General features: G+C 47.3%; 8 protein-coding genes across 8 annotated transcripts; 5 read left to right on the forward strand and 3 right to left on the reverse strand.

Annotated features, from left to right (window-relative positions):
• Nucleotides 1–359: 359 nt before the first annotated feature.
• BKA55DRAFT_665098 (Metallo-dependent phosphatase-like protein) lies at nucleotides 360–2697 on the forward strand. Its single transcript, XM_046197735.1, has 3 exons — nucleotides 360–883; nucleotides 963–2099; nucleotides 2153–2697. Exons 1-3 carry the CDS (start codon nucleotides 528–530, stop codon nucleotides 2619–2621), a joined length of 1962 nt encoding a protein of 653 aa, XP_046047736.1. The 5' UTR covers nucleotides 360–527; the 3' UTR covers nucleotides 2622–2697.
• Nucleotides 2698–3173: 476 nt separating this feature from the next.
• Nucleotides 3174–4690, forward strand: BKA55DRAFT_665099 (uncharacterized protein). The gene is made up of 4 exons (XM_046197736.1): nucleotides 3174–3372; nucleotides 3424–3563; nucleotides 3613–3803; nucleotides 3857–4690. Exons 1-4 carry the CDS (start codon nucleotides 3352–3354, stop codon nucleotides 4471–4473), a joined length of 969 nt encoding a protein of 322 aa, XP_046047737.1. The 5' UTR covers nucleotides 3174–3351; the 3' UTR covers nucleotides 4474–4690.
• A 613-nt stretch (nucleotides 4691–5303) lies between these two features.
• BKA55DRAFT_618733 (glycoside hydrolase superfamily) lies at nucleotides 5304–7138 on the forward strand. The gene is made up of 4 exons (XM_046196739.1): nucleotides 5304–5909; nucleotides 5962–6185; nucleotides 6234–6613; nucleotides 6660–7138. The coding sequence occupies exons 1-4, from the start codon at nucleotides 5534–5536 to the stop codon at nucleotides 6976–6978; spliced, it is 1299 nt and encodes a 432-aa protein (XP_046047738.1). The 5' UTR covers nucleotides 5304–5533; the 3' UTR covers nucleotides 6979–7138.
• A 1537-nt stretch (nucleotides 7139–8675) lies between these two features.
• BKA55DRAFT_574017 (uncharacterized protein) lies at nucleotides 8676–9599 on the reverse strand. The gene is made up of 3 exons (XM_046193265.1): nucleotides 9211–9599; nucleotides 9046–9143; nucleotides 8676–8938 (listed from the first exon to the last, which is right to left on the reverse strand). Exons 1-3 carry the CDS (start codon nucleotides 9403–9405, stop codon nucleotides 8767–8769), a joined length of 465 nt encoding a protein of 154 aa, XP_046047739.1. The 5' UTR covers nucleotides 9406–9599; the 3' UTR covers nucleotides 8676–8766.
• Nucleotides 9600–9806: 207 nt separating this feature from the next.
• On the reverse strand, nucleotides 9807–11466 carry BKA55DRAFT_618738 (uncharacterized protein). Its single transcript, XM_046196740.1, has 4 exons — nucleotides 11099–11466; nucleotides 10977–11044; nucleotides 10550–10923; nucleotides 9807–10499 (listed from the first exon to the last, which is right to left on the reverse strand). The coding sequence occupies exons 1-4, from the start codon at nucleotides 11340–11342 to the stop codon at nucleotides 9917–9919; spliced, it is 1269 nt and encodes a 422-aa protein (XP_046047740.1). The 5' UTR covers nucleotides 11343–11466; the 3' UTR covers nucleotides 9807–9916.
• Nucleotides 11467–13887: 2421 nt separating this feature from the next.
• On the forward strand, nucleotides 13888–15637 carry BKA55DRAFT_574020 (uncharacterized protein). Its single transcript, XM_046193266.1, has 6 exons — nucleotides 13888–14131; nucleotides 14182–14427; nucleotides 14476–14678; nucleotides 14732–14823; nucleotides 14869–15039; nucleotides 15089–15637. Exons 1-6 carry the CDS (start codon nucleotides 13952–13954, stop codon nucleotides 15448–15450), a joined length of 1254 nt encoding a protein of 417 aa, XP_046047741.1. The 5' UTR covers nucleotides 13888–13951; the 3' UTR covers nucleotides 15451–15637.
• A 299-nt stretch (nucleotides 15638–15936) lies between these two features.
• On the reverse strand, nucleotides 15937–16686 carry BKA55DRAFT_692319 (uncharacterized protein; the record flags this gene model as incomplete). Its single annotated transcript, XM_046199768.1, has 1 exon — nucleotides 15937–16686. The coding sequence occupies one exon, from the start codon at nucleotides 16684–16686 to the stop codon at nucleotides 15937–15939; it is 750 nt and encodes a 249-aa protein (XP_046047742.1).
• Nucleotides 16687–17540: 854 nt separating this feature from the next.
• BKA55DRAFT_665104 (uncharacterized protein) lies at nucleotides 17541–18306 on the forward strand (the record flags this gene model as incomplete). Its single annotated transcript, XM_046197737.1, has 1 exon — nucleotides 17541–18306. Exon 1 carries the CDS (start codon nucleotides 17566–17568, stop codon nucleotides 18304–18306), a length of 741 nt encoding a protein of 246 aa, XP_046047743.1. The 5' UTR covers nucleotides 17541–17565.
• Between the last annotated feature and the right edge of the window lie 354 nt (nucleotides 18307–18660).

An 18660-nucleotide genomic window follows, 5' to 3' on the forward strand; every position in this document is an offset into this window, starting at 1 on the left:
CACAGCACCAGCCAATTGATGACCAGAAATTACCAACAGAGCACCATAACACAGCTGCCGAAAAGCCGTGATTTATGGAGTCCAACCCATCAGCAAATAAAAAACCCAACAATGCTACTTACCACGTGGAAGCGACACTCTAACACATTGGCTTTATGCATCTACAATTAAGACTTTAAGCTGAATACGTTATCTTCGGCCGAGTCTTTTTGCTAGAAGCTTATCTTAGTCTCGTCATCACGTTTCATCGTAATCAACCTTGATTGGGTTGAGGTGTTATTTTACAGGGGTGAGGATGGGACTAAACTTGATATGCCACCGGCGAGAGCCGTCAGATCCGTTGTTGTTAACGGTGGTGATGATGATCCGGCAGCTGAGTTCCGACCAGATGGGGACTTCCGCGACGATATGGATTATATATACGGATACTCAAGGTTGCATTTGTAATAAGAGAGGATGGTAGTTGCAGATTCCTTAAAGTCTCTCATTGCCGACTCGCTAGGTAGTAAGCTCAACCTCGGTTCGTAATGAAGTCCATCGCTGCCCCCAGCCTCCTGGCTGCTCTCCTCACTGCACCCGCTCTTTCAAAGCCAGTCGTCGATGAGAAGTATCCCTACAAAGGCCCTGCAGTTCCTGTCGGCGATTGGGTCGATCCCACCGTCAACGGCAATGGAAAAGGATTCCCTCGTCTTGTCGAGCCTCCGGCCGTGAAGCCTGGCTCTTCAAACCCCAGCAACAACGTCAATGTTATTTCGCTGTCGTACACACCTGGTGGTATCAATATCCACTACCAGACACCTTTTGGACTTGGTGCTGCGCCTGCTGTTCATTGGGGAACGAGTGCTTCTGAGCTGAAGAATAAGGCTACGGGTTCGACTACTACGTAAGTTTCCGCGGCTTGGCGCATGGCATTACCCGATTTGTCTGCGCGTTTGATCGTCATTGGCTAACCATGCATCTAGCTATGATCGCACTCCTCCTTGTTCTGCCGTCAAGGCTGTTACGCAGTGCAATCAGTTCTTTCATGATGTTCAAATCGACGATCTCAAGCCTGGCAAGACTTACTACTACCAGATTCCTGCTGCCAACGGCACTACCAAGTCTGATGTTCTGAGCTTCACTACTGCTCGTGAAGCAGGCGACAAGTCAGAGTTCACCATCGCTGTTCTTAACGACATGGGATATACTAACGCCGCTGGTACCTACAAGTATCTCAACAAGGCCGTTTCTGACGGTGCTGCTTTTGCTTGGCACGGCGGTGATCTGAGCTATGCTGATGATTGGTTCTCTGGCATTCTGCCCTGCGAGGATGACTGGCCTGTTTGTTACAACGGAACTTCAACCAGTCTTCCCGGCGGTGGCCCTATTCCTGATGACTACAAGACTCCTCTTCCCAAGGGCGAGGTCGCTAACCAGGGCAGTCCTCGTGGTGGTGACATGAGCGTTCTGTACGAGTCAAACTGGGATCTTTGGCAGCAGTGGCTCAACAGCATCACCCTCAAGATTCCTTACATGGTTGTTCCCGGTAACCACGAAGCCACCTGCGCCGAGTTCGACGGCGGCAACAACACCTTGTCTGCTTATCTCAACAACGACAAGAGCAACGGTACTCTTCCCAACACCACGCTCAACTACTACTCCTGCCCTCCCTCTCAGCGCAACTTCACCGCTTTCCAGAACCGCTTCCACATGTCTGGCGAGAAGTCTGGTGGTGTTGGTAACTTCTGGTACTCCTTCGACTACGGTCTAGCTCACTTTGTGTCTATCAACACAGAGACCGATTACGCCAACAGCCCTGAGAAGCCGTTTGCTGCGGATCTCAAGGGCGATGAGACGCATCCTAAGGCGAATGAGACATATGTCACTGATTCTGGTCCCTTCGGTGCTGTTCATGGTTCTTATAATGATACCAAGAACTATGAGCAGTATCAGTGGTTGGCTAAGGATCTTGAGAGCGTTGATAGATGCAAGACTCCTTGGGTTATTGTCATGGGACATCGTCCTATGTATAGCTCTGAGGTGGCCAAGTACCAGGTCAACATTCGTGCTGCGTTTGAGGATTTGATGTTGAAGAACAACGTTGATGTCTACATTGCTGGGTGAGTCAATATCTTCACGATCATTCCTCAGAACCGATACTAACACTTGACAGTCACATTCACTGGTATGAGCGTCTTCAGCCCATGGGCCACAACGGTACCATCGACTCTGGCTCCATCATCAACAACAACACCTACAAGACCAACCCCGGAAAGTCAATGGTCCACCTCGTCAACGGAGCCGCAGGTAACCTCGAGAGCCACAGCACCCTCGACGGCGAGCCTCGTCTCAACATGACCATGTTCCTTGACCAGACTCACTTTGGTTTCGCCAAGTTGACCGTCCATAACGAGACTGCTCTGTCTTGGAACTTCGTTCACGGTGATGGCGGTGTTATCGGTGATGAGCTCACTGTCTTGAAGGAGAGTGCTGCGAAATGTGCTGCTTCTGGCTCTGGAAACTCTTCCTCGTCTGGGGGCGCTAGCGGTACTAAGGCCCCCGTTGCTACACCTACCAGCGCTGGTACCAAGACATTTGTCTCTGGCGTTCTTGGACTCCTTGTTCTCGCTCTGGCTTTGTAGAGGGCATGAGAGACCAGACATAGATAGTACCTTTGTTATTAGACATTCTACCCCGAGCGGGCTTGTGTTACACAATCAAATACTTGAGTCGATCTTTAATCTCGGTTGGGGTAGTCATATGGCATCATGTTTTGTGTTGCATGAAGCAAAGTCATGTCCGTGCACCAGGCAATTGAGAGGTGAGCTAGATATCAACAGGCTCTTCCACCTGGAAGTCTCAGGTAGATCTGTGATTAAGAAATGCCCCAACCTCTCTGTGGTTAATAAGCCTTTATATTCGCATGCTTGAGTCTATACTTTCTTTTTCTATACCCTAATGCCTCAACAGCTGTCAACATCTCTTTCGTCACAACCCAACTGCTTTTGGCAACGCCGTATACGTCAGATCCTCCGTGCAACACGGGATGTGACAAGACATTTCCCAATGAGGGACACAGAAGGGTGAACATGACGTAGATAGTGCCGGATCAGCTCGGTAGATACCGAGCTAAAATGATCTTGGCAACTTATAAGGGCAAGATTTTCGCTTACGCCTTGTCAGCTGAAAGCTGATGTCTCACCCTGGCAGATCGATGATGCCCGTTTGACTTGAAAACAGATAATATTTTATGACTGCGTCTATAATTAATTCTACAAGCTCGATGCCCTCTTTTTCTCCATTTCCATTACAGAAACTAACTGCGTTGTGCCGCAAATCATCAGCTTCATTTTATACCGTGAATACTACAGCATGGTTATCATCGTCACTGGTGTAAGCGAGCCTATGGCAGTGACGCAGAAATGAAACTAATCTTATCGACAGGGCGCTGGGTTCCTCGGCTGCAATTTAATCCAGCTACTCCTCGAGAAGAACCACGAAGTCGTCGTGATTGATTCGCTATGGACGGGATCTCAAAGCACCCTCGATAATTTCCGATCAGACAAGCGAGTGCGATATATTCAGTGCGCATAATTGATCCCAACAGATTGATTCAGTGCTGACATTTTATAGAGCTGATGTACGAGATCCTCTACCGTGGATAGATGGAGTCGAGCAAATCTACCATCTCGCATGCCCTGCGAGTCCTGTGCATTTCGAGACTCAACCAATTGATATCCTGCAAACGTGCTTCAATGGCGCATCGAACGTTTTAGACTATGCATTGAAACATAATGCTCGAGTACTTCTTGCTAGTACATCAGGTACGGTTTCAATTTCTCCCGCTAGCCATATATGCTAATAAATGCTATCACAGAAGTGTATGGCGACTCGCAAATCGCATGCCAACGCGAAGACTATCGAGGCAATGTGAACTGCTTCGGCCCGCGCTCCTGTTACGACGAAGGCAAGAGAGTCATGGAAGCACTAGGATATGCCTACCAAGCCGAACACGGTCTCGAAGTCCGCATCGCACGAATCTTCAACGCCTATGGCCCATTCATGGAGCCAGAGGACGGTCGAGCTGTTCCAAATTTCATCATGGCAGCTCTGAAACGAGAACCAATCACGATATTCGGTGATGGACACGCAACACGATGCTTCCAACACGCCAACGACTGTGTTCGGGGATTAGAGGCACTGATGAACAGCGACTATCACGAGCCGATCAATATCGGGAGTGATCTTGAGATGGAGATTAGTGAGATTGCAGATATAATATCTCGAGTCGTGGCCGAGAAAACAGGATATGAAGATCCTGTTGCTGTTCAGTTGTTGCCGAAGAGGGAAGATGATCCTATTAGGCGAAAGCCAGATACGAGTCTTGCTGAGAGGGTATTGGGCTGGAAGCCTAGGGTGTCGTTGGAAGAGGGAGTGGCTACGACGGTTGACTGGTTTATTCAGAGGGAGAATGGCATTTCGAGTAGGCTCTAGAGCGAGTTGAAGGTACCCATTCATGATTAATGAAAGATACACACAGCTGAATCATGTAGCGTAATGAGACATTGACAAATTAGTACTGGGTGTTACTTTCAGGAGCGACTGATTAGTTTACTTGGCTCTATCTGGTATCTCAACTTTGTATGGCCACCAAGGGTAGTGTTAAAAGTCTGAACATACAAAGTGGCCGTCTCATCTCGAACTCGTATTGAACCCTAACTTAATTCTGTACCCTGCAGTTCAAGGTACCATACATGATATGAGATGTCCATTTTGATTGGAAGAGGTTTACATCGGAATATCGGATCGGGTCATCCACTACTACCCTAGATTGTCAGGTCTTGAGCCAAGGCATTTAATTCAACTCTGGGGAAAGAATAAGACGTGTTTAAAATAGCAAAGACTCTCAGAGAATAGTTATTTGCACACACAGAAGACAGAGCTTTATGGGTGGCGCCTCAATGCTTCTTCATCCAAGTAAACTAGAAACAATCTTCTCTATGCTCTGCACGTCAGCAGTCAGGGCACGGCCATAAGGCTTATTCCCCAGCCCATCCATCCCACCGAGACCCGAAACACCGGAACGATCGGATGCTCGCCGAGTCAGCGTCAGCCACTGAACAAATGCCGAAACAACCTCACCACTGTCGAAATGACGCTACAGAATTGCCGTGATCTGTGCGTTTTTAAGTTGAGGCTATGTAACCCGGACTCATGCGCTCTCAGTGGTGGAAATTTGAAACCTGGGGCGTCAAAGGGTAATTAAACTCTATAATACGCAAGCTACGCCAGTGAAACGCTGACTCTCCTTTCTAGAAAAATGTACGGTTAGCTTCCAATTAAACTTAATTGGCAAAAAGGGACAGCGGCACTGCGTTAAACCTTTCGATTCGTCCGGGCCGGGCGCGCTGTCATTGATTTAAAGGGCTGAATCACCGCCTACTTTTTTTTGTATTTAGTCAACCTCCAACGGTCTTCATTCTTTTTTCATTATTACTGTTTTGCATACTACACTCATTTAAACAAAGTCACTCATTTTTGAACTTCTCTAACAATGCGTGTTTCTACCCTCTTGGGCCTCAGTGCCTACGCCGTCGCCGAGGCGAGCTGTTCGCGCAACATCATTTACTATGACCAGTGGCATACTGCTGATCTTCCTCCCAAGGATGTTACTCACAGCGTCACCCACGTCATGATGTCTTTTGCCAACTCTTCGCTCTTCACCACCGAGCCTGCTGGCAAGTATGAGCCTTTCCAGCCTCTTAAGCAGGTTCGCGCTCTTTTCGACCATGACATCAAGGTCTGTCTTGCTATTGGTGGTTGGGGCGACAATGCTGGATTCGATGAGGGTCTCAAGACCGACAAAAGCCGTGAGAGGTTTGCGCGTAACGTTGCTTCTACTCTTGATAGACTCGGTTACGACTGTGTTGGTATGTGAATTGAACACATTAGTTTGCTGGGAAGATTGGCTAACAGACTCAGACATCGACATGGAGTACCCCGGTGGTAACGGCGCGGACTACAAGCAGGTTGTCAACTCCAAGAAGACCTACGAGATCAAGGCCTTCCCTAAGCTCCTTAAGGAGATCAAGAAGTTCATCGGCAAGAAGGAGCTCTCCATCGCTGTCCCTGCTCTTGAGCGCGACATGATTGCCTACGTCCCCAGCGAGACTCCTCTCATTGAAAAGTCCGTCGACTTTGTCAACGTAAATGCCCCTCCTCAGCCTTATGAAACCACCCACTAACCTCTCCAGGTCATGACCTATGATCTCATGAACCGCCGTGATCACTACACCACCCACCACGTCTCCGTCAAGGGTGCCGCTCGTGCCATCGACAAGTATCTCTCCCTCGGTTTCCCCGCTCACAAGCTCGTCCTCGGCATCCCCTTCTACGCCAAGTGGTTCACTACCAAGCAAGGTTACACTTGCAACCAGCCCATCGGCTGCCCTACTGAGCTTCTCGAGAACCCCAAGGATGGTAGCGACACTGGAAAGTCTGGCTCCATGACCTTTGAGGCCGCCAACTTTGTTTCTGCTCCTACCAACTTGACTGCTACTCCTGATGCTACTTGCGGTGCTGGTACCTTCTTCAAGTGCGCTACTGGATCTTGCTGTGGTGGTTCCGGCTGGTGGTAAGTATCTTCTCTCGTTACCTAGATGAAAGCTAACATGATATAGTGGTGACACCCCTGCTCACTGCGGTACTGGCTGCCAGTCTGCCTACGGCAAGTGTGACGGCATTGATCTCTCCGCCTCATTCCACAAGGCTCTCGACAATGGCCGAACCGACAAGGTCAATGGAGGGCAGTGGTACTGGGATGCCCCCAACCGTATCTTCTGGTCCTGGGACACTCCCGAGCTCATCGCTGAGAAGATCAACCTTCTTGCCAAGACCCGCGGTATCAAGAGTGTCATGGCCTGGGCTCTTGCTCTTGACAGCCATGACTGGAGCCACCTCAAGGCTATGCAGCAGGGATTCGACCGCGTCAACGCCTAGATGCCTGGCAGCTTGTTCAACTGGGCCTTCTCGGGGCCCAGACTATAGACTCATAGAATAATAGCTGGGGTGTGAGGTCAACAGATTTGTTTAGTACTATAATAAATAAGTCTTCCCTGGTGCACTTATGACTCACTCAACATGTTGTACTTGTCATGCGATCTGTGAATAGCGAATTGGAGAGTGTCCTGTCATGAACTGGCAAGTAACCAGTGCGTTGTTCCACTGACTGGTCGATTAGTCATTTAACTTAGACTGTAGATCTTGACTTGGGTAGCAGATGTGATTTCACCCGGTTAAGCCCCTGCCACTTAAACCTCTCGACAGTGTCACTCGCTTGCATGCAATTATAGAGAAAAGCTGGTATATAACAAATACCCGTTGAGCTGCAGGGCTTTGGCCGTATATGAGCTAGTAGATTTCCGTTGAGCAAATTGGCCCCTTATCCAAACATTGTGAACGGTTTCTTTTTCTGTAGCAGCTGACTGAATATAGATATTTCTGCTTACCGTGCTGCAGACTGCACAGAATACTACCATCATTTATGGTTTCTTGCTCGCGGAGTTGCCATCTCGCTGCCGCTAGACCACTATGGTCGCCCTCAATTCCTTGCTGTTTCTTTGGAGTCAGAGTGTCCAAACTTGGGATGCCGCTGCAGCTGCAAATACATTTCTTTGCATGCTACGATGCTTAGAATTGCTCTTGACTCCTAATAGTGTGCTAACAGTCGCAATCCAACTTGTCGATAGTCAGAAATTCATTGGCATGGTCAGAGTAATCGTGATTCCCGAGACCAATACCTCTATCGCTCGAACTACACCATGACAACAGCGACAGCCAATTCTTATGTCAGGACCGTGGTGACTATAGTTATGTGTTAGAGATTATGACACAGTTGGTGCAGAATGTGTTAAGTAATTATTCTTTCCAGCCGCATCATCAGCAACCAAACCAGTGCCTACGCCAGATAACTCCAGATAGGTCGCTCAAACTCTACCAGCTCCTGTTGACATCCCCTCCACTCTCAACTATCCGTGATACGGCCGGTGGAATAGCTCAAGCTTTCAAAGATGCTTAAGAATAACAGGCCATTTCAGGTCTTAAGTACTATTTACATAAGCTTTAACTATCAATCAAACAGGTCTTAAGTACTATACACCCAGCGTGCGGATTCCGCCAAGAAGAAGCCTATCATGACGACTATCCGGGGCCCTCGAACTCTCAAGGCCGCCACCAAGGCCGTTCTGCGTACTATGGTGCCAATAATCACGTCTAACTCTTACCTATCTGATATCAGTACCACTGTCATAACGAATGCTTATCCAACATCATCTGCTTGTATGGAGACTATGCCAACACTTTTACTTTAATCGGTAAGCAAATGCGACATTCCTATCAAGGACTTACAGAAACTGACGCATATTCCTTCAGTGACCTCTTATGTGTACTTGACTAGCGATACGAACCGTTGGGCCAATGGTCTACAGTCTTTGTTTGACAGATACCTGGGGTTCATAGTAATAGCCCATGTAGTCAATTCGAAATGATGGGAACCAAGCAATTAAATGTTCTGAAATCGGGTGGTCTTTTTCACTAGGAGCATAGGGCAGAAAGGGGAGAAATATTAAGGACTTACTACATAAGGATAAGCACGATATTGTTCCAAGTGGCAGTGATAAAAGACTTTCACTTCAGGCTAAGCGTTTACATTATTGAATATGTATTACTACCTCTACCAATAAGATTTATATATTTCTCTCTCTATTCCCCGTCTCTCTAACGTCTCCTCTACTTGGCGCAGATGGTGGCTGAGATAGTAGCAGGGCTGGGACAACCATAGACCTTCTTCATGCTGGGAGTGCTGTAGCAAGAAGCGTCACCAGCCTTGCAGTCAAACTGCTTGCATCCTTTACCAGTGGTGAGAATGTTGTGCTTGTTGGCGAAGGGGTTACCCCATTGACTAGATATGTTAGTATAATGTCAAAATAGTGAGTAAGTATTTGAACTTACGTGCTGAACTCGTCTGTAGAATATTGTTAGATCAATGATTATCATGTCGATCATAGGGTGTTGGACTCACAGTAAACGTAGTTGGGCTTGGAGGTAGAGGAGTAACCGAAGAAGAGAGGGTTGGTGAGAGTCTTGGTAGTAGCAATCTTGACAGTCTATGGTAAGGAATATTGTTAGTTCAAGATGTCCAATCCTGACGCAATCAGTGACGGATCAACGAACCGAGCCAGTGGAGCGCAGGTTCTCAGAGAACTTCTGTCCGGGCTTGAGGGTCACCAGAGGTCCAGGAGCTCCGCCATTGTAAGGCCAAGACTGAACATAGATAGTACCAGAGCAGTCGTTCGTAACAACAGCTTGGTTGGCAGCGGCAGCGCTGCCGACAATGGCGGTAAGGGCGGTGAGGATGCTGAACTTCATTTTGACGAGTGAAAGGATGGCTTGTGTTGAGTACAGAGGATGATTGAGATCTGACGAGGGAAAATGAGCTGAATAACAGCCACTATTTATACTACATGGCAAACATTCGACTTTGCGGTGAAAACCGATTTAGGTTGAATACGAGCTTCGATAGAATTGTGGCGCTCGACTAATGGCTATACGGGTGATTATCGATTCGTATCGGTACGAGGAGAATCACCTTGTGACGAGAATAGACCAGAAATCAAGTAGCTATCCCAAAAGCGTCAAGGGAGCTAACGTGCCGAGGCTTCCGCCCTAACGCTATCAAGGTAACTTCCCAATCCGGAGACCTACAGCTGAGAGCTTGGGGTAAGCTTTGGAGGTCTAGAACACACGGCGAGAAAAAGAAAGGTGGTGATGGGCTATATATAAATAAAAGTGTATTAAGATTACATTAAAAGGCTAGGTAATAATATGCATGTCTCATAAAGAAGCGACAGAATGTTTCTGGATAATTGCTACACAGAACTTATTCTCTCAGAGTTGCATCACTGTCACTTGGTCTACCATGGCTCCATTCATCGTCTGAATGTCTCTCTACCACAATCTCCTGCGTGACAACAGTCGTGGCTTTGATCCCTCCATGGCTTGGTGAGCTTGGCTCCAGAGGACTCTGCGACTCTGCTTCATCACTATGATTCTGTCCTTGTTCAGCTTTAATACTAACGCTAACACCAGGGTAAGTTCGATAGTGTTTATGGCTGATTGATGGGAGGGGCACTTCATCTTTTCGCAAGGTGGTTGTGTCATCCATTGAGCCATGACTGAGGTCTTCAGTTCGCGTTCGAGGCATGCTCCGTAGGTTTTGACTGCTTCGTGTTCGAGTATAGCCGTATTGGGACGCACGGTTGCTGCGACCGAATGAAGAGGCAAAGAGCCTGGGCATGAGCTTGGAGAATAACGGTCGGAGGGTTGGTAGGCATGATGAGATGATGGCCAGGGTGACTTCGAGGAATGACCATATGGCGGCGTCGACATTGTCCCAATTGGGGTCCTTGGTTGAAGCGGCAGTCTTTAGTGTTCGAATGCGATAAATAGAGATAGCGCATGTCCTGGTACTGTCAGTAAGGGCGCGATAGAAACGATTCCGCCAGTCACTTACAAGAACCCGATGCTGAAGATGGCCAACAGCATAATCTTTTGTTTCCTTGGAAGATTCAGACTTCCGATAACTGGCAATGGCATACAAAACACAGTAATATCTGTGACTAGATTGAAGCCAGCCATGACGTACCAAACCGTCAAGGGGTCGGTACAATGCCCAGATAAAGCCGAGTTCCAAAACTTTGCGACAGGTACACAAATGAGAGTATTAAGGAAGGCGATCGTGATGGTCCAGGCGATCATGATGACAAGTCCGTAGAATGTCAAGGCCTGTAAGACTGGTATGGCAAAGACTCGTCGGTATTGAAGAAGGATTCCGATTTTGACTAGACACATCGCGACATTGTATACAATGACGGAAGCATAGAATGCCTATTGAAAGGTGTCAGCAAGGGTAAGAGGAGCATGGGAAGAGTGAAGCTGACCTTCATGTAAGCGATGTAATTCTCCTTCGACTGCTCCCAAGTATGATGCCCAAGTCCATAATTATTCTCTATATCCACGTCAGCACTCTCGAATTTGAAGCGCAACGTTAATTGAAGCCTACCTAGCCCGATGGCTACCGCAGCTCCAATGGTAAGGACCTGGGCAACAGCCATAACTCTATCATCCCAACCGAGAGAATGAAGAACCTTATATCTTATATAGAGTCGTAATGCGACGGTGATCGTGGAAAGAATGGAGAACGTAATGAGAATGGCACGAATCTCGACCGAGCGGGATGAACTATCCGCCGGCATCGAGCGAGTATCCATTGTTAGATGACTCTCGTCAGCCCAACGAAGGTACATTCTGCACTCACGACAAAACAAATTTCAACATATGTTTGAAGTTATCACAGAAACACATTTTTCGTGCGGGGGAATCGCCAGGTCTAGTATCTTTATCCAGAGGGGCTCATACTTCAGCCCTCACAAATTCCGTCTCACTACTGTAAGAGATCGACAAGCTTGAGCTTATATTGCATTATCGCTGCGGTACCCAGTCACCAATGTGTCTCATGCAGTAACGTAACCCGCAGAGCGATGATCTAATCGTGCATCTGTTTCCCAAACCTGTAATTTCTCCGACCTGATCTGCGGAGCAATGACACCCTGGACCTGAAGATTACCGCTGATCGTTGTTTTACTGCGTGGACCTGAACCAACCAGATCGGGTCGTTCACTGCCGCAACCTAACAATTTGTGCTTGCGGGCGACGTGAGTGTCAGTGCGCCTTGTATTTGCTGGGTTTAGATAACTGCCGATCTCAATATGCCATGTGGTTGGAGTGGGGAGAGCTAAGTTTTCTGATAGGAACAGGGGTTCGTTGTTGACAGGCTTGCCGAGCATCCCGAGGTAGAAAAACGGAGGTTTGTGAGGGATTTGTAACGATAAAAAGTCTCAGTGCGGTCTTTTGTTTCGTCAATCAATCGTCAAAAGCTCCACTGGTGATATTGCTCTGCCCATCAAGCCTGTAGCCAAGCCATACCGTGATCTAACCCTTGTTGAAATGACCTGCATATCAGATCTCATTTTACTTTCTGGACTCACCGCTTGGACTAATTCTTGCCTGATGATTGAGGGACATCGAATGTCATGATATCCGTAATTCCGTGGTGTCTTAGTTTCAAGTAGATCTGTAACCTGGCTGGTGACTAATGATGATCCCGCTGCAGAGAGTAAGCATGTGACCTCATTTTGACTGGGGAACCTAGCTCATTAATGATTTGGGCCCGTCAATATGGCACTGAGATGTCAGTCCGTCTCGGTAAAAGAGGATACGCCATCTAGTGACATGCAGTAAATAGTCCAATTGGCTAAGAGAACTGCTAGTCACACTAAGATAATCTCACAAAAAAGCGCTTTGACCGTCTCGTGACTCAGAACTTGACGAGACATGCCCCCGATAGAGTGTCGTGCCAGCTCAGATCATTAGAGGTGCTCCACTGAAACATTTCTTGGTTTCACAGACCCAAAACATTACATGAAACATTTTGGTGATGTTTTGGGTCTAATCTACTACCCTAGATATGATAGAGTCCTACATGTCGTATGATATACGTTCGCTTGCACGATATTCTCCGCAAAGGAATTGCTGGGGGCATTACGCGACGTTGTATCACTTTCCAAGCTACTCCATAAGTTTAACCGGGTACAGGAGATCTGAGTACTAAGGGATACCTGTTCACCGCGTGAATTGCCAATGCGACTTTATAATGCTCCATTACTATGGTACTCTCTCGAGGGCTCCATTCAAACGTTACACTTTACACTTCCCATGGCGGTTGATCTCATGATGTCAGTAGTGATGATCCCCTACGAAAGAGTTCACTGTCATGCGACACCGTTTATGCAATTGAACTGATCTCATCATGCTCAAACAGCCGAGGATTGGCGACATTTCACGTTTGGCGTCATGGCGAAATGCTGCTCTTTTGAATAGAGTTGGTCGATCAGTGAGTCGCTTGACATGATGCAGATCAGCGACATTTTCGTCGCCGCCACTTACATTGTGCTTCTACAAAAGCACCATTGTTGATAACGCTGCTGCCGAAGATCCCTCAAATTCTTGGTGTGAATAGCTCCAAGATGACGCATACGATGGCCATATAACGCCTTTGCCTGGGCTACATGCCTTGCACCAACGTTCTTTACTCCAGGCACTGCTAGCTGACATGAGGTCTGCAGTGCGAGGTTCTCTGACTGCTGGGTGAGTTATGTGGACATCCGGTGATGTATCGAGGGATTGCGATGCGATGGAAGCTCGAGATATTGGACATCTTGTGCAACAGCTAGGACTTTGTACGATGCCGGCGTAACGACTCTACTCACCCCAATAGCTGGCTTTGACATTGGATCTACATAAACACAGTAATATATTTACTAATCAAATATTCCCATAATTGAACGGTTGCCAGGTGCAATCTTGCCCACGGGAATCTGCTGCTTACAATGAGCCAGGTCTGTGAGAGAGGCCGTTAACCCTCAAGTTGCAGCCATCTTAGGCGAGGTTCAGATATCGTTCTACCTGGATCAACTAGGCAACCAGTTCGCCAAGACATATGCTAAATCACCCCATCATCACTCCAAGAATCCGTTTCTCAATTGTGGCTTTGCCACGTGTTGAGCTCAACCTGCCTTTCCCAGCCCTCACCAAAACAAGCGAGCATATCCAAGAAAATATTAAGATTGTTACAGCCAACTGACTTTGATAGCATACCAGCAACGCTCACCACCAAAAATTGGCTGGACTTTTATGGTCTCACTACCCATTAATTTTAGTTTTGTGGATGCAGAGATCCCCTTCCAGCCCCTGCATATGGAATGCGCCACATCCCATCCGCTAAGAGATTCCGGATAGCTTATGAAAACGGAAGGCAAACTTTATTTGTCTCGCTTTTGAGGACGAAAGAGTGAGCATGGTATTTAGAGAGAGGCTCATCATACTCGTAGAGACGCGGGTTTGCAGCTCATTCTTCCATGCCTTACTTATAGTGTTGCTGTGTACTTGCGTACAGTCAAAGCAGCACAACAAACGGTATTTTGATTCAGCAACAAAAACAACCGGCATCATGGCGATAGGACCGTCGACCCTTCTGGTGAGTATCATCACTGTAGTCCCACTTGGCAGTTAGCTCACAGAGTGTAGATTACAGAATGGACACTCATATCCTTATCAACAGTCGTCATCATCGCACGAATCTACCTCCGACTCGCCATCCAAAAACGAAGGCTCATCGATAGCGACATATGGATGATTGCAGCATGGTTAGCTGGCATTGTCGTGGCTTCGTTCTGTGTTACGTATGTTCACATGGGTGTCATGGAGCCGCACGTCGATGGTACATTGAAAGACTATAATGGAACTCGTGAAGACAAAGAGTTCATTTTGAGAGTAAGACATGGTTATCACGACTGATGATGCAGACTAACCTTGGTATAGTTACTTTGGATTTGTGCTTTGCCTTTCTTCACGGCGTTCTACCTCTGCAAAGCTGCTCTGCTTGCTGTCTACCGACAAGTTATTCCTGTTCATATGCACAAGAGAAGAATGGTTCTTTGGGCCACTGCTCTATATGTTGCCCTTTCTTATATTGTAACCATGGTTCTACCATTTTGCGTCTGTATCCCGGTCACTCGATTTTGGTCAGTCAGTCACCATCGCAGTAGAATGACATGCAAGTTACTAACGTCAATAGGTCATTGGAACCCGACAACAAATGTCCGCATAATGCTGCAATGACATTTTTGAAGACTTCATGGGCGCTTCACTTTGCTGGCGATGTATTCAGTAAGCGCTTCCTGTCGATGGCATGACCAAAGCTAACTATCGCAGTCTTTATTCTTCCCTGGCTTATCGTACCTGATCTCATGATTAAAGGGTGGCTGCGAGTTGGCGTTTACTTGACCTTTCTTCTTGGCATCATCAACATGGTCATCAGTATCGTCCGCTTTCATGAACTATTCATCGTTGGAGCCAATCGCAAGGTTTCAATTGTGGAAGCCCGTAAGTTTCTCACTCTAACTCTGGCGAAAATAGGCCAACATACTTGTAGACTTTTGGAATACCTTGGACCTTTATCTCGGTCTTGTCATTGCCTGTCTCCCTTCACTGCGACCATACTTCAACCTCGCTGCGAACTCACGCGCATTCAGCAGCATTCGAGGAAAGGGGACCAGCCAAGGCAGTCGCTACACCACCGACTCCATCCAGAAGCCCGAAGCAGCGAGACTCACGCAAGATCAATCAGGTATCTCACCTGGTCGACCTATTAGACGTTTATCACACTCATCACGAGAGTTTGACTTGGAGTCTTGCGGCGACTCATCGGAATCATACAATGATGCCAAGAATAAGGCTTTTGAGATTGAGTTGGCTCGAGTCCGTACTCGTGCGAGGGAGGCATCTGATGAATAGTGTCCAAGTAAGCGATGAAGGACATATCAGAGCAGTCTTACGGATGGACACTGTCTAATTACCCAGTATGGCACATCCTCTTAGCAGGACTAACACTTACATTCATTTTGGGATGGTCTGTTATACTCTAATGAACTTAATAAAATTCACTATTTTCAGCTTCACGACTTGCTGAACTATTACTTATCACAAATTCATGCTTAGCACTAATACCCTTCCGGCCATGCTGCTATGATAGTGTTTCACAAGCTACTAGAGTTTATTTCCGAGAAGAAGTACTTTTAAAGACAATCAATTGTATCGGTATGCTGTGGCGCCAGCTATTGAAGATCAAGTACCAACTGAGACTAGAGTTGAGCGCAACCTAGACCTGAGTAATCCAATTGTCTTTTCCACCACCAAGAGCCTTGTCGGTTCGAGAGCTTGTGAGAGGTATGAAGATGAGGAACTGGTAAACCTTGCAGCTCCTTCATTGGATTTAACCGCTTATTTGTGGATTGCCCCCCTGAGGTTCATATCACGCCATACTGGCGGGCCCTTGATTTTGAATCTTGCGTCTGAATGACCATCTTTCTCGTTGACGGGCTTTACTCTGTAATGCTTGTCCTTGGGTAGAGAGTGCTTGTCCTTGGGTAGAGAGTGCTTGTACTTGGGTAGAGAGTGCTTGTACTTGGGTAGAAAGTGCTTGTCCTTGTTGGTTTTCCAGTGCTTATCATGCTCTGATGAATCTTCCTTTGGATAGTGGACTTCGACGCGCTCGGTTTCAACTGGGCTGTCCTTCTTTCCTTTCGAGTGACTGCCGGACTTTGACGACTCTTCCTCTTTAGGGCGTACTGTGATGCGATTGATGACGATTATGGGAGTCTTGGTGTCTGATTTCTTCCCATCCTTTTTCTCATCCTTGCAATGAACGTGTGTGGTTTCGTGCTTGTTTTTGCAGTTGACGCATGGCGATCGCTTCGCCTTGCACTCGTACTTGTTCTTGCTGTTGACGTTCTTGACTTTGACCTTGTTTTTGCACTGAATGCATGGTGATCGCTTCGAGTTGCACTTGTACTTATTGTTGCTGTCGACTCTCACGGTCTCGATGTCGTTTTTGCAGTTAATGCATGGTGATCTTTTTACGATAAAATTGTCAGGCGCTGCTTTGTTGTCCTTGATAGGCTGAGCCAAGACTTGGGCGAGTCCGAACACCATGAAGATGAGCAGGATTCGGGAAAGGCATGAGGAGACCATTTTGAAAGATGAAGAATGTGCAAGGGTACAATACCCCCTATGGTGCGGGAGCAGGATGTGATGTGTTTTAAAAACGTGTATAAACGCTGGAGGAAGCGATGGATTTATAGCAAAATGCTGGATAAAGGCATGTGTACTGTTGCGTATTCTCAAAGTGGCTCATGGGCTGCTAACTTAGACTGCTTGTTCAGAGCGCTGGATGGTTTGTTTACAGTGCTGAGGCTGACGGACACGAAACGTTAACTCCACACTCACTACATCGCAAGCGTTCACATCACCATTCGGGGGATAGGTCTCAGTAGACTCTAATCGCCACACAAATCTGAAGTCTCAAACTCAAGTCTTACCGAGATTCCCGAAGAAATCGTCCCTTGGGTGAAGTGTCTTGAACCATCAACTCAGCAGGTGGCTCCAGAGCTACGGAAGCCCCAAGACTGGACTCAGACCTTGTCAAGAGTTGTTCACCGGACTTTTACCTCAAGATCAACTCAAAAAGCAGTAGGGGATGATAAGCTTGTTAATATTCTCGGGCTGCCTTCGGTTCTGCTCGTTGCCAATTTAGCCGCCCCCCAGGGTAGATCTCCCATCATTGGCGGAAGCCTTTCCTTGACACCCTTTTCCTGGCCCTTCAAGCATCTGATGTGCCTCACTGGTTCGTATCCCGGCAGTACCCTCGCTTGAAGAATCTGCCCATGGCCATCGGTCACATTAAAGATCCCGATGAAAAACTCGCCGACCAATCGGAGACTTCACCTTGACTAAAGAATCCGCAAAGTCTCCTAAACAGAAACGTATAAAAGTCTGTTTTTAGGTGACAGTGATTAACCTTACTGCCACAATATATTGTATCACCCAAGATATCTATCAATTACCCTCAAAATGTCAGCCCCTCTTGAACTCTTCTCCCTCTCATGGGGAATGTACCCCCGCCGCGTCCTCATCTATCTCGCCGAGAAAGGACTCCTCAAATCACCTCTCATCAAAGTTACAGAAGTAACTGTATCTCCCAATAGCAACAGCCTAACTGCGCCTGGAAAGCCTAAAGGAACGGCGCCAATCTTGCGTCTCCCAGATGGAAAGTTCATCAAGCAGTCAATCGCCATTCTCGAGTACTTTGAAGACATCTGCGATCGTCCGCAGCAGCCATGGCAAATTGAACTCGCTAAAAACGCCAGTGGCAGTATGCTTGGACAGACAGCGGAACAAAAAGCACGGGTCAGAGAGATCCTGTGTCTTGCTGATGAAGTCACCGGTCAGTTTGGCTTTGCGTGCCACAAGGGTACGGCACTGTTCAACATGCTTGAGGAGACGCATCCACTCACAGCGAAGCTTGCACTTGAATATTGCCAGAAGAATCTCAAACTTCTGGACAAATACTACGAGGAGGATACTCGCTTTAATGGTGGAGATGGACAGGTCACCATTGCCGATTGTGTCTTGTACTCAACTCTCCACTTTGCCAAAGACCTCTACTCATTAGACCTTTTGGCAGATCCTGAGTTGGCCAGCCTTCGAGCATTTTACACTTGGTTTGGAGGAAGAGACAGTGTCCAGGTTCGGGAAGACCATTTCCCTGCGCAGATCAAGGAATTGGCCTGCCAATGGCTTCCTCTGGAGTAACCTTGAGTGGCGACTATTACAACCTGTTGCCACAACGACGAGTTCAACGGCTTCAGGTTGATAGGATAGACTTATTTTTATGCATAATAAACAGAATTATAGATAAACATCAGTTCTTGAACTCTGTCGCCGTGCCTCAGATCCACTCCACCACGGTGATCTTCTCGGGCCGTTCATAGCGCCGCATCTCGGCTATGCGAGAAATACAGTGTTTCACGGCGCTGCTTTTCCCCTCCCGAATATTGCGGGGGTGGCGCTGAATTTCCTTCGGATGTTTTGCCTAACAAGTTTGTGGTAAATGTCATGTGAAACAATCTCGTCATGGATAAATTGAGACATTTCTCGGTTCTCAAA

The sequence above is a fragment of the Fusarium redolens genome, assembly GCF_020744475.1.
Source record: "Fusarium redolens strain MPI-CAGE-AT-0023 chromosome Unknown BKA55scaffold_11, whole genome shotgun sequence".
In the NCBI taxonomy this organism is placed as follows: domain Eukaryota; kingdom Fungi; phylum Ascomycota; class Sordariomycetes; order Hypocreales; family Nectriaceae; genus Fusarium; species Fusarium redolens.